Source organism: Pelodiscus sinensis, chromosome 6 (assembly GCF_049634645.1).
Source record: "Pelodiscus sinensis isolate JC-2024 chromosome 6, ASM4963464v1, whole genome shotgun sequence".
NCBI classification, from domain to species: Eukaryota; Metazoa; Chordata; order Testudines; family Trionychidae; genus Pelodiscus; species Pelodiscus sinensis.
In genome coordinates, this window is record NC_134716.1 from 90,118,742 (window position 1) to 90,133,907 (window position 15,166).

The window sequence follows — 15,166 nt, forward strand, 5'->3', positions numbered from 1 at the left end:
GTGTAACTGCTGCAAAATAGCTGCTTAAAAGCATAACTGTGGCCTTATACATAACACATCCCTATTGTCTTTAGACAAACCTTCCTTTTATTCTAATCGATTAGGATTTACACTCTACAAAATATCTCCTGTAAAGTCTGCCCTTCGCTTTTCTCTACATCAGGAATATGAGTCAGCCTGCTGTGCATTCTCCTGGTCCCACCAGCTGTCTGCCTGGCACAGATCCACAGACTAAAATGGACTAGGGAAGAGATGTTCAAGGAGCAAATGCAATCTGCCTGTTAAGACAGGGGAATATGTAAGTGAGTGGAGAAATATGCTGTTGGAAGAGATGAGCATGGAGTGTAAGGAAAGGAAAACATGCAAGAAAGGGATGTGAAGCACCAGGAGAGAGTGTTGTCATCCATGGCTGTTGTGATGGATCATATGACAGCTTTCCAGGATGTTTACCTGAACAGGCACCTGCTTTAGCCCTTGCAGACCAAAGTTCCCTCTTCTCTGAGTTCCATAGCCTCCCCTCCCAAGCCCCTAGAATGCAGGTGTGGGGCGGGAAGGGGTAGTTAAAGGCATCCTCACTCTCAATCTCCAGTGACATGTCATGAAGCAAAAGACTGTCTTTCTCGCAATTGTGATTGCCCTCCTCCCCAAAGCTCCCACTCTAGGCTCCTTTTCTGTCCCTGCTGTATTCCCTAAATAAAAGTGAATGATTTCTGAACAATAGTCTCTTTATTACTTGTATTAAGAGATTGGGGGTTACAGGTTATGACACTGAATTGCAGGGACACCTTGTTGAGAGCAACATGCATGACTCTCAAAATTGGTGATTCATAAAACTGTCTTTTCAAGCTTTTCTGACTTGTACTACCCCTTGCTGTGCTCCTTTTATTATCCTGGTGTCTGTTCAAAATCTCTGACTAGGAGCTGGTCTTTGGCACTCCACCCTGATAGATACATTCCTCTTTACTCTCACAAATATTATAGAGCACACAGCAGGCTGCCACCACAATGGGAATGTTGCATTTGCTGAGGTCTAACCTAGGTAGTAGACTGAAGAATCTTCCCTTTAAATGCCCAAAAGCACTTTCTACCACCAGTCTGCAATTGCTCAGCCTATAGTTGAACAGCTTCTTACTGCAGTAAAGGCTGCCCATGTACGGTTTCAGGAGCCACGGAAACAAGGGGTAGGCTGGGTCACCAAGTATCGCTATTGGCATTTCAACATCTCCAGTTCTAATTTTCAGGTCTGCAGAAAAGTTCTAGCTTGCAGCTTGCTGAAGAGGCAGGAGTTCCTAAATATGTGTGTCATGCACTTTTCCCAACCATCCCACACTGATGTCAGTGAAAGGGCCCTTATGATCCATCAGCCCGTGCAGCACCATCAAGAAGTACCCATTGCTTTGATTCACAACAGGATCCATCATGGGTTCCAGGCTTAGGTTGTTATGGTGTCTGCACAGATAATCAACAAGAGAGAAAAGACTGTTTGTCATTGGTCTTAAGCATGGAGGGAGGGAGAAAATGAGTGCATAAGGGGCCACTGATGACATGTACCCAGACTAACCTACTGCACAGTTTTGGTGCCATCTTGCACTGGGAGCATAACCCAGAATTCAAAGGGGCTCAGGTACTGTAGGATAGCTGCCCACAGTGCATGGCTCTCAAAGTCAACAGTAGCCACCCTGCTGGCAACTTACTAATTTGAACTATGTGGAATTCTTGCACACTGTGGGAACATGTACCCTCAACTTAACAAAATCAGGTGCTAAAACTTCAACCTTAATAAATTTGACCTTGTCTCTCAGTGTAGACATGGTGTAGACATGGCCTAAGAGGAATTATATAGTAAAGTATTTAATGGAGTGGTTTAGAGGTTGAACCATACCTTTTCTCTTACAACATACCAGTGCCATAAATTCTCTCTAGATGTAAACTGGTCATGTAGCCCATTGAAGTCAATTGAAAGACTCCCATTAACTCCAGTAGGCTTTGAATGAGCTAAAAAAAGTGCGTAGTTAGCAACACAAAACAACTATTTAATGACTGTGTAAAACATGTGCAACTTGCAATGATCTGACATTGTAAAACAGACCAAATTCAGCTCTGGCATACCACCACTTGAAATAATTTAAAACTAGGAATGAATTTTGCTCTAGAAGTTTTGAAAATGGTGCAACAGACATAAGTTGAAATAGAGGATGGGTTTGTTTTACCTTAAGAAAAAGGGAGAGAAGAATGAGGACAATTCCCTATTTGGGCTACTGAGTCTTTCCCTAAATATGAAAAAAAATTGAAGTGTATGTAGAGCTAAATACTGCTGCTGATTACACTCATGCAACTATATTGGCCTCAGTTGAGGTTGCACAGGTGTAAAGCAGTTCATAAAGTTAAAGACAATGAATACTTCCCAAAAGGAAGCAAAGTAACTTATCCCATCAAATCTAGACAAATAATATAATTCAGAAGGCATATTAGCAGTAAGGCTTAAATTACAAAAATATTTTATACAGAATTGTTCATAGAAAGCTAGCATAAAATACATTCAGAATTACTTATTCTGAAAAGTAGAATTTTAACTGTGAAAAGATTGAAACTTTTTTTTTTCTGAGTACCCTCAAATTGTTGGAAAATTGAATTTGAATACTGATCTGAACTCTTTGGCTTGGCCACTCTATTATCCAGATTTATAAATTAGATGTAAAAATAATTAGTGTTTCCCTGTTTAAAGTTCAGGAATTATTCAGAAATTATTGGGTCTCTTTATCCAGATTTCTCTACTAGCATGAGTGGTATTATACCCACAACTGTATTTCTACAGAGATTTTGAAAAAATAAGTATAGCTTCCTTACATGGGAAGAGTAGAAATTCTAGTTCCTCTAGGAATTCTCCTGGAGTCAGGCACCTGAGGGATAGATGCCTTCAACAGAAGGATTGTCACTGTGATATGAGACTGACAAGTATATGAGTAAAGGGCAGGGAGTATCCTTTAAATCTTGTGGAGTGGAAACAAAAAGTATTATTGTTGCAAAAGGTGACTGTACAAAATACTTGTTTTCTTAGACAGTCATAATAGATTACCCAATCTCCCATATGACAGTTTGATTTGTTATAATTGATTTAATTATATATTTTGTGTGTATCCATTTTCTGGTTCTCAGACTCTTTCCCTCACTCTTATATTTTTATAAGATATGAGTCTATATTCTTTTGTATGCTAAGTCAGTAAGGCTTAACTTTACTTAGTTACACATGTTTAACTTTATGCACTTGTACAGTTTCAAAAGCAATTGAGCAAATTTTCTATATTGTAACTGAGAAATCAATAGGATTAAACATGTTCTTATAGTGAAATGTGGTTTTAAGTTTTATAGAATTGGGGCCTAAATCTGGATTTGCTCAGACTTTTCGTAAATAAGTGTTTTTTCTTCCCCTACTTTAGGGCTGCTGCTCAAAGTAAGCTCAGCAACTACAATGAAGCAATAAAAGACTGCGAGAGAGCAATAGCAATAGATCCAAAATACAGCAAAGCATATGGGAGAATGGGGTAAGATAATCCAGAATTATGTAAGCATGAAGGGACAGATTTTTGGAAGGTGTAAATCATTGTAGCTCTACTTAAATCAGTGGGGTTGTCAAGGCTGTCTCCATCCTAGCATTTTGAGTCCGGAAGATGGAGGCCCAAAAGAGACTTTAAAATATCCTGCCACTAAAGGCTTCTGTTTAAAAACTCCCCATAGTCACAGATTCCGTGGCCTTGGATTGGTATTGCTGCCACCACCCAAATGCAAAAAAAACCCCTTTGAGAATCCAGGAAGATGCATTTGGGAACTTATTCCTGTGGGATACCTCACGCTCTTTAACCCTTCCTCTGGAGAGATCTTGAAAAAACTGTGACTTTTCTTAATAGTTGACTTCGCAATCTTAGGCATGTGCACACAGAACCTTCTCCTTTTTAGGATACAGGAATCAGATAATCTTTTAAAGGATGATTTTTATCAACAAGACAAGGAAAACATACTTGGTGAAAAATCAGTTGGTTGCTAGGTGTTACACAGCAACTAAAAAAAAGATTAAAACAAAGAGAATTGCTTCCTGGGATCCAGTTTGGACAGTTACAGGGTAAGGCGTGTTGTATGTGCTCAGAATAGAGAAGTCCAAAAAAACCCAAAATAAAGAAAATCAATTTGATCATGTCTGACTAAACAGTCCCTGTTCTGTTCACATATCGGTTGTTCCAAGATAGTCCTTCCCTAGGCATGGATATCACTACATACTCCATGCCCTGCTTCCTGGCTTAGTTCATGTCTCCCAGCTCTCCTCTGGTCACATCAAGACTAGAACAGGAAGGTCACTGCTTTCAAATAAAAAAAAACACACTCTGTTTTCATTGGCTCTCCTCGCTTCCTGCCAACTCACTTCTTGTTTCCCTAGCATTCCTGGAAACTCTCTAGGACCCACTTTCTATGGTTTTAACCCTTACAGGCAGTTTAGTTAACTGAATGTCTGGAATGTCCAGAAAAGGGGATCATCAGAGGGGAATTCCAGATTGTGTTGAGTGGTGCTAAAAAATGTAGTTGTTTTGTGACTAAAGCTGGCATGAAGTTCTATGTCCATGATCTCTCCTAGTGACTTTCTGTCATATTTGTTCTGTTTATACCATATATTGTTTTCTTCAGTTTATCAACACTGCAAACTCAGGCTGTGTTCTTTTTTGCTCCTGTATAATCACCAGTAGTTATTCTGTAACTGGAACAATGACTATTCTGTTAATGATAATTGATACAGAATAGAACCCAGATCCCTCTCTCAAAAGTGCTGGGCTGCAGAGCTATGGGGAATACAGACTTATTTTTCTCAGTTACATGCAGCCAGGACGCAGATCTTTGGAGGTGAAAATGTTATTTATTCTTTCGGACCATAACATGGTACTCTAAAGTACACACTGTTATGAATTCACATCTTCACGTGTCTGACTTTTTTCAGTTCCCTCTGCAGAGGCACTTCTGTGTTAGAGATATTCCCAAGGGTGCCCATGCAGTTGCTTTGTGATTTCTTTGTGCTGTCATAACTGGGCAGGGCAATCTATCATTGCATGCTTAGTGTGTGGGAGTTAGAATGTAGGACCCTCGATACCAGAAATACAAGCCTTTACCACTTAAGTTACAAGCCTCTCTGGCTGATGTTGTAATAGTAACTTACAGGCAAGACACTGTGACGTATAAATGCTAAAGTAGGCCCGACATTCCATGTAACTATATGCATAAAGAGAATCAGACCCTCTAACCAATAAAAATTAAGTTCACCTGGTAAATCTTTTTAAAGAAATGTTAATAATAAAACAAATATCTAGTGCCAAATTCTTCCCCCAGAGGCACTTATATGGCTCTTGTTGAAATCAGTGAGCTCCGTATATGTGCATGCTAATGCTGACTTTGGTCCTTAGCATGAATTTTAATCCTGAAGATTGAATGAATACTAATGGTTTAATCTTGCGAAAAATGTGAATACAGCACATTGTGAACTATCCGGAAAGATCAAATGGAATCATGCATCTTTACTACCTAAAGTTTTATGAATCTCTCCATGTTTGAACGGGCTCTTGGCCCTAATCTAGAGGGAGAAGTATGGCCAGCATAGTATAAGCTTCTGTAAATGTGTTTGTGCCAAAGTGTGTGATCTGAAGTGCAATGGAGTCTCTTGGGTACATCTATACCATGATAAAAAAAACCCTAAGATTTAGAGGCTTAGTTGAGAGAGAAACTCTGCTTCAAGGTGTGTACAGAGCTCGAAGAAGCACCCTTTCATATTTCATTAGTTGCTATCCTATGAATGCATGGCCTAGAACAGCCAGAATCATTTGGCATTTTCCTTGTGGCAAAGAATCCTTGATAAGGCTTGCCTGAATGTGGATCATCTGTGCTGCAGAAAGTTATGTGACAAAAGAAAATGCCATCGCCAGTGAATATACATCAGTACTTTGATTCTGGTAGTAAACTTGTATGTATTTCAGTGTGATCAGGATCTAAGTTAATTGTGAGATTCCCTCACTTACTCCTATGCTAATTAGATCTGAGACTGCTAGTATCGTTACTACTTTTATATGCTCAGACAGGATTTCTTTATTTCCCACTAGGTTGGCCTTGACCTCTATGAATAAATACCAAGAAGCAATTACCAGTTACCAAAAAGCACTGGTTCTTGATCCAGAAAATGACTCTTACAAATCAAATATGAAAATAGCTGAACAGAAACTAAGAGATCTCTCCAGTCCTGTAAGTTAGCTTAATTAGTTTGTATTTTCAGTGGGTTTTTAAATAACTCAAATGGCAGATTATTAGATATAGTAATCTTCAGATACTATTTGTTTTCAGACTGGAACAGGACTGAGTTTTGACATGGCAAGCTTGATAAACAATCCAGCATTCATTAGTATGGTGAGTATATTAAGTATTTGCTTTTAATTAAGAAACAGATTGTAAAATGTTTAAACATTGCTCTTGCTTTACCAAAGAGTATGGTTTTAATGCTTGCCATAACTTGTTTATACATCCAAAGCCCAGGACTTGGTAGTGATGGTAGATTTCAACTATTTAGACATCTGTTGGGAAAATAATACAGCAGGAGTGTACAGAATATTCAACAAATTCTTGGAATGTCTTGGAGACAATTTTTTTATTTCAGAAACTGGAGAAAGCCAATAGGGAAGAGGCTTCTAGGTTTGATTTGACAAACTGAAAGGAATTGTTGAAGACATTATTAAAGGTATAAGAACAAAGTGTATCACTGTGTAGGCAATATAGGAAGTATGGCAAGACACCACCCTCTCAGAACCTGGAGAACTTCAATAACCTGAAACTTAGAAGAGTGTCCTACAAAAAGTGGAAACAAAGGCTGAATATAAACAATTAACCCAAGTGTGTAGGGACAATTAGAATAGACAAGGTATAACATGAGATTAAACTAGCTAGAGAAATAAATGGTAGCAAGAAAACAGTCTACACATGCATTCAAAGTGAGGAGATTACCAGTTACTCAATGGAGGACAGAAAATGTGGAAATGGTAGAAGTGCCGGAACATTTTTTTTGTTTCAGTTTTTACCAAGAAGTTGAGTAACAACTAGACATGTAACTTAATGAATGCCAGTGAAAATGAGGAATGTTCAGAGGCTAAAATAGGGAAAGAGCAAGTTAAAACTTACTTAAACAAGGTAGATGACTTCAAGCTGCAAAGGCACCCTGAACCATTAGTGATTATCTCTGAAAAGTCATGGCATATGGGAGAGATTCCAGCAAACTAGAAAAAGGGCAAATATAGTATCCATCTATAAAACGGGGAATACGGACAACGTGGAGAATTAGTCCAATCAACTTTAGTACCCAGAAAAATAATAGAGCAAAAATTAAATTCTCAATTTGCAAATACCTAGACTATAATAAGTAACAGCATGGACTTGTCAAGAACAAATTGTGTGAAACTAATGTAATAGCTTTCTTTGGCAGTGGAACAAGCCTTATGGATATGTGGGAAGTAATAGATGTGGTACATCTTGACTTTAGTAGGGCATTTAATATAGTCTTACATGATCTCATTAACTAGGGAAATGCAACTTAGATGAAGCTTCTGTAAGGTGAGTGTGTAACAGGTTAGAAAACTGTTTGCAGAGAGTAGTTAGTGGTTCACAGTCAAGCCACTGAAATGGTATATTGAGTGGGGTCTCACAGGAATCAGTTGTTGGACCAATTCTGTTAAGTATCTTCATCAATAATGTAGGTAATAGCGTAGATAGTACACCTATGAAGTTTGCAGACAAGACCAATCTGGGAGGCATTGAAAGTGCTCTGGAGTATAGGATTATAATTCAAAGTGATCTGGACAAACTGGAGAAAAGGTCTGAAATAAGATGAAATTCAGTAAGAACAAATGCCAAGTAGTCCACTTAGGAAGGAGTGCAATGCGTCAGTTACACACATAAATGGGAAATGACTGCATAGGACAGGGGTCTCAGCCCCTGGGTCATCCCTGGCTGCAACAACTGTGCAGTGGGGCTTGGGACACCTGGTGGGCTGGGGTGGAGAGCTATCCATTACTGGTTCCCCAAACCCTGCCACTTCCCACTATCTCCCCACCTTCACTTCTCTATGGCATCCTGTCCCCAAGGATGTGGCTTCAAGGAGTCATGGGTGGGAGGGGCTCCTGCCCTCCCCATCTCCAAAGCCACATGCTTGAGAATGGGGTGTCATTGGGGGAGAGGGAGGGAACGATGGCAGGAAGGGGCAGGGTTTGGGAGCCAGTAACAGACAGCCCCCTCCGAGCCCACCAGGAATTCCAGGCCAGATTGCGCAATTGCTCCAGCCGGGGATAGCCCATGGGCTGGGAGTTTGAGACTCCTGTCCTAGGAAAGGGGATGGGAGTCATAGTGGATCACAAGCTAAATGTGAGTCAACAGTATAACATTATTGCAAACATCATCTTGGGATGTATTAGCAGTAATGTTGTAAGAAAGTCATGAGAAGTCTGCTCTACTCCACACTGATGAGGCCTTAACTGAGTATTGTCCTGTTATGGACACAGCATTTCAGGAAGGATGTAGACAAATTGGAGAAAGTCCAGAGAAGAGCAACAAAAATGACTAAAGGTCTAGAAAACATGAGCTATAAGGAAAGATTGAAAATGCTAGGTTTCTTTAGCCTGGAAAACAGAAGACTGAATGGGACATCAGTTTTCAACTACATAAAAGATTATTACAAGGAGGAGAGAGAACAATTGTTCCTTTTAAGCTCTGAGAATAGTACAAGAAGCAATGAGGTTAAATTGCAGCAAGGGTAGTTTAGGTTGGACATTAGTTAAACACTTCCTATCTGTCAGGGTGGCTTAGCACTGGAATAAATAGCCTAGGGGAGTTGTAAATTCTCCATTGTTTGAGATTTTTAAGAGCAGGCTAGCCAAGCACCTGTCAGGGATTATCTAGATCAGGGGTGTCCAAACTTTTTTCAAAGAGGGCCAGATTTGATGAAGTGAACATGCGTGAGGGCCGACCATTTTGCCTGACATTCTTTGAACCATTAAAATTAAATGCAAATTAATTATTTTATGCAAAGTTTATTGCAAACAGCATACTTTTCATTTCGTCACATGGATGACAAATCTAAACAGGTGTTAAATCACTCTGCCTTTCATATCTGAAGGCCAGATGAAAAAAAAATCCAGGAAGCTGAAATATATGTCAGGAACATTGTAAAGTACATTACATATTATTGGTAATAAAGGTTGTCTGTCAACTTTTAAGTTAAAAAAATATGAACAGGAACATAACACCAAGTATACATGTTGTGTCCAAATATATTTATAACTGATTTAGACCAACTGACATTAACTGAGATTTTACAATGTATTCATCTCAATACATATGGATTTGTTGGGGGCCATAAAAGATAGATATTGCCAAATTACCTGGGGGGCCATATTAAACCGGAACACGGGCCGCAATTGGCCCGCGGGCCGGACTTTGGACATGCCTGATCTAGATGGATGTTTTTCGAATGTGGTCATTGTGGCTGATTGTGGCTAACAAGGGCTTTTCTTGTAGCCATAGCTCCGTGAATGGTAATGAGAGGCATAGCAACAGCTCCTCCCCTCCCCAGGACCACCAGCAGCAATTGGGCCCTGCTCCTCTCTGGAGCCACAAATGGCAGAGGGGCAGGTAGCTGCTGTGAGTTCACCCTTATTGTGGGCAGTGGGGCTCAGACTTCTGACTTCAACTCTGAGGTGGCAGATGACAGGCTCTAGCTCTAGGGTTTTGAGTCTGGGATCACCACCTTGTCTTCCTGCTTTGCTCTGGGTCTCCACATCCTCTGGCCACAGAGCTTCTGGATCTGGCCTTCAGTCATCTGTCCCCATGACCACTGGTCTTCACTGCCTCCTCCAGCCCTGGGCTTCAGCTGCACAGTGGCGATCTCCAGAGTGTGGGGCCCCAGGATCTAGCCATGGCACTTTGGGCTCCAGTTTCAGTCCCTGGCTATGGGTGTCAACCCTGGGCTCAGTACCCTCCCAATTGTTCCTGGCCCCTATCTGTGTCCTATAAGGCTGAGTCTGCTGAGTGAGACCAGCTGCAGCTGTGCCATGGCTCTTTTATAGTGGTGTAGACTTACCTCAGAGACTCCACTGCCTTCCTTCCAGGTGAAGACCTGGCCACTTCATGCAGCTTCAGAAATTTTCTAAGAGAATTGATTAAAATGTAGGTTAAAGAATGTGTTTTCTGCACATGTGCATAAACCTACACTTAATCATACAGGGTTTGCTACTCTGCTTTTTTCTAACCTTTGTCCAATTTGTCCATTTTTTTTCTACTTGGGTCCAGAACTGAATGCACTATTTCAGATGCAGTTGCAAAGCAATCCAGAGAGAAAAACGTTTACTTCCTTACTCATACTTGTGTGTGCACGTGGATGGGGCAGTGCCCAAAATTACATTTGATCTATTTTGCTGCCATATCTTATTACTAACTTGTTTCTAATGTCTGTCTATTACTACTTTTCAGGTTCCTTGTTTGTTTTGAGAATCCATGTTTGAGATTGTTTTCCACCAGGTGGACAGTACTAGTTTTTACTTCCTCCATCTCATTTAGTTATTTCTTACTCATATTTCTAAACACTAGGGACCAGATCCACAAAAGGATTTAAGTGGTGCAGCACCTAACTGTTAGGTATCTAGAAAAGTCAGTGGAACAGTCATCAGATTTGTAAAGCACCATGCTATGGTGTCTAACATACTAGCCACCAGCCACATGTGGCTGTTTGAGCGTGGCTAGTTAGCTTGAACAATAAAACTCATTTTCAGAATAATGTGGCTATTTCGCTATAGCAGTGGCTGCTATATTGACTACTGCTTCAGAACTGGTTGGACACCATGTCACTTAAACCCTAGCTGCAGGATCTATATACCAAAGGAAGACACAGTTTGCTCACTGATCTTCCTTCCCTGCCAGACCCAATCTGATAAGTGTGCTTAAAGCATGCCCACTGGAACTGGTCTCATTCAAAATGCAGGAAGTGGTGCCCAACAAATGGGCTATGGGATATTGTGGCGTGGGTCCCTTTCAATCTGTCCTGTTGAAGCATTCCAAATAGAGTCACTGAAGCAGGAGTACCACTGGCTCCTAGGTCTCTCACCTTATGGATAGGTACCCTTGACACTTCTCTGCATAGGTGCTGGAATAGTTTTATAATGGGGGTGGGGGTGCTGAGAGCCATTGGACAGAACTGCAAACCCTGTAAATGATGGAAATCACTGCCAGGGGGTGCTGCCACACTCAGAGCACCCCTAATTCCAGAACCCACCTTTTTGTGTGGCCTTCTGACTATTTAATTATCCAGACTGAGCACAACCCAAAAATATCCCATCTCCCAATGGTTAGAACAGTCTCCTGAGATGTGGAGGAGCACTGTTTAAATCCTCTCCCCCCATCAGGCAAAAGGGAAATTTAACCTAAATCTTCAACATCCCAAGTGAGTGCTCTAACCACTGTCCTAAATGTTGTAAGGTGGGTACACGACCACTCCCATTTTGTGTGGAAAGAGGTGTACACTTAAATCATTCTCACAAGAAATGGCTTGGGTATTGTCAGAAGGTAGCGAACCCTTTGAGTCAGGTGCTCAGTCTATTTCTGACAAGCTCCACAAAGGGGAAAGTGAGGCAATTCAGGTGCACCTGGTGCTAATTAACTGAGAGTAATTGGGAGGCATTTAATTAGGCAGGGAAGCTCCAGCCATGATAAAAAGGAAGTTACTCCTAGTAGACACCACTAAAGAACAGAGACTTTTTGGGAAAAGAGCAGAACCCAGAACAAGGAAGCTTCCGATGGGATGTTTTTTTATGGGGTGCTATTATGGAAGCTCACTGGAAAAGGAAACCAAGTTACGTGTAAGATTGCTCCAAAGAAAGGAAGGAAGGAAGGCCAAGTATAAGCAGAACCTGGTCTTCATGGAAAGATTTAATCAAGTAGCAAAAGCCCCAGCTTGGAAGAATTCTATGTTGATATGAGAAAGGGTCTCACAATTTGACCTCTGGTGGGATCTTAACCCAAGAGGAGAGATCCTCTCTCAGAAGATGACAAGAGTCCCTGGCTGCAGAAGAGGTTCTGCATCGAGGTCCCATTGTTCATATTCCTTATCAGAAGTGGAGTTGATGGACTAAGGTTAATTCAGCCCTTTTACCCTTCAGCTGGAGATGCTGGGGTAAAGGCCTATTTGTAGCATTCCACCTTCAGGTTATATAGATCACAGCTTTGACAGATGTAATTGCACTGCTGTGGTAGGCAGCCTGGAAATGTGCCAGGGGAAGGGTCCCTAAGCTGCTTGATTCCAGAAGAGGTGTTCTCTGCCATTGACTGCACATGAAGTTAGGCATCTCCTTACAACCTGGATTTAAGTGCCATGGGAGGAGCATAAAACAACACTTCCACCTCACCCCCAACAGCATCTGTCAATTGCTAGCTTAGGCGGCTCTCTACCCAGCTTGCTGGCTTTTGTGGGTTGCGTTTTAATCTCCTCATTCACTTACAGGCTGTGTCTACACTGGTGTGATCTTGTGCCAAAGCGGACGCTCTTGCACAAAAACTTGCTGCCTGTCTATAGTGGCCGTGTGTTCCTGCGCAAGTAAACTGACGTTCTACTGTATAAAATCAGGGCTTTTTGCGCAAGAACTATGATGCTCCCACTCAGGAATAAGCCCTTTTGCGCAACTGTTCTTGCCCAAGAGGCCAGTGTAGATATGCAACATGAATTTCTTGCGCAAGAAAGCCCTATGGTTAAAATGGCCATCAGAGCTTTCTTGCGTGACAGAGCGTCTGCGCTGGCATGGATGCTCTTGCGCAGAAGCACATCTCTTGTGCAAAAGCACGTCAGTGTAGACGCTCTCTCCTGGGAGAGTTTTTGCACAAAAACTCTTCCGCAAAAGAGTTCTTCTGCAAGAAGCTGCCAGTGTAGACGTAGCCATAGAGTTGTAATGTCCAACCAGTTCTGAAGCAGTAACCACTATAATAGCTCCTGCTATAGCAAACTAGCCACACCGAACTTTCCAAATAGCTACATGTAGCTAGCGAGTTGGACATTATGGGTTTAAGCACTTCTTTCACTTGAAGATCAGACCAGACAGAATGCTGAAAAGTGACATCTTGACACAACTCTGTATTTTTTTCATTATCTTTTATTTTTTGCCCTTCAGTAAACCTTCAGTCTACATAGTGCTCTTAACCAAACTGATTTGAATTAATTTTGGAGCATAGATCAGGAGACTAAATTTCATATATTCATCTCTGTGTTCTGCAATAAGTTTGTTGCATTCCTCTGAGTTCTTAAAACAGTTCAAGCTGGTGGATTGCAGCATTACTGGCAGCCCACAACATTAAACTTAACATCTGTGTGCTTAAGGTTAAACAGTGAAGTTTGGAGTACATAGCCCCAGAGCATGCAATAACCTCTGACTCAGTAGTCCCCAATGCGGTGCCCACGGGCGCCCGCCAGGCCATTTCTGTGCGCCTGCCGAGTGATCAGGGCCAGCCCCACCCCCAGACGTGCAGCGCATGGGCGGTGCCAGCCGCTGGGTGCATTGGTGGCACCAGGTGTGCAGCGCGAAGTCTGTGCCAGCCTCGGGCGTGCAGCGTATGGGCAGTGCCGTCCCAGGCACGCAGCATATGGGAGGCTCCGCCCCCGGGTGAGCGGCGCAAGGGCTGTGCGGGCCCCGGGCTTGCAGCGTATGGATGGCGCCGAACTGGGCGTGTGGCATAGGGGCGGCGCCAGCCCCGGGCGTGCAGCACATGGGTGGCCCCACTACTGGGCGCGTGATGCATGGGCACTGCCAGCTCCTGGGCGCATAGCACAGGTGCTGGCCCTGGGTGCGCAGTGTATGGGCGGCTCCACCCCTGGGCATCCAGCACAGTTGCGGTGCCAGCCCTGGGAGTGTGGCACATGGGTGGTGCAAGCTCCGGGCACACAGTGTATGGGTGGCCCCGCCCCTGGGCATGTGCACGGCCCCGCCTCCTGGTGCTCGGCGTGTAAGCGCCTCTGCTACCGGGCGCCCGGCAGCCCCAAAAGGTTGGGGACCACAGACTTAAAAGAGATGCCAGTTTGGTCACATCCCAAAGTTTTCTAGGGTAGAAATGGTCTGTGAGGAAGGAGTAGATGAATTTTCTACATGGCTTAGTTTATTAAGTTGCACAGGAAGCCTATGTTGGGCAATTGCATTCTTCAGCAATCTCCATCTGCTTTGAGTTTAAAATGTTCTCTTCCGTCTTTATCTAACAACATGAAATGGATTTTTTGTAGTGTTTCCAGAGGTTGACTGATAACTGAAGTGGATTGAACCCAGAACTGGGAGCCAGAAACTCCCAAGATCTCTTTTTGCTTTTTACCACTGTCTAACCTTGAACAAGTTGCTTGTGACTCAAGTTTCAGGCCTTTGATCTCCTGGACCAAATTCATGCTGAGATAAATGAATACAATTTCATTAATATGAAGGAGTTGCAATCAGTTTGGCTTTTTATATGTCATTCCCTAACTGTAAAACTGATACGTATTGTGATCAACATTCCTTCTAATCATCTCCATCCATGTGCAGAATGAATTTTTGTGTGTACCAAAGCATCTGCAAATGTGCACCACCAGGAGAAAAAAACCTAGTTGTGGGTGTTTTGCTAATCAGCTGGGCAGCATTTGAATCTCTCGTGAGGAGCAGCACAAGTGCACAACTTACAAGGAACACTGGTTGTGAGGATAAATCAATTAAAATGTTTTTTGTTAAAATGTTTTTAGCAGAAAAGTGCCAAGTATTTGTATTTAATTGAATAGATAATATCAATAAGTAAGTGAATATGCAGAACATTTTATATAGAGAAAATGTTCTTTATAGGATCTTTTTATGTATGTACTTCGGATTCCCATCAATTTTTTGGCGTAAACTTATAGAAATACAACACAAACATGTAAATGATCCCATACACAGAAGACTACCCTTTCTGCTTAGATATTTTTACCCAATATAATAACAATAACAACCCCAGCCATCCCAAAACTAACTGTTCCCTCTCATGTCCTAGAAGCCATAAGCCTTTTCAGGTTCCTGACAATAGGCATTACCAGGTAGAAAGCTTTTAATTTGTTCTCTTTCAATAT

At 42.0% G+C, this 15,166-nt stretch overlaps 1 protein-coding gene across 7 annotated transcripts in view; it reads left to right on the forward strand.

The window, feature by feature from the left end:
• SGTB (small glutamine rich tetratricopeptide repeat co-chaperone beta) overlaps positions 1 to 15,166 on the forward strand; it is an 89,904-nt gene that overhangs the window by 22,636 nt on the left and 52,102 nt on the right. For all 7 annotated transcript variants that reach the window (XR_012904885.1, XM_014570421.3, XM_014570420.3 and 4 more), the window contains exons 6-8: positions 3,438 to 3,542; positions 6,132 to 6,270; positions 6,370 to 6,432. Coding sequence is in view for 6 of the 7 variants with exons in the window: in XM_014570421.3 (XP_014425907.1) it covers positions 3,438 to 3,542; positions 6,132 to 6,270; positions 6,370 to 6,432 (307 nt within the window). In the remaining variant the exon portion in view is untranslated. The remainder of the gene's footprint in view (positions 1 to 3,437; positions 3,543 to 6,131; positions 6,271 to 6,369; positions 6,433 to 15,166) is intronic.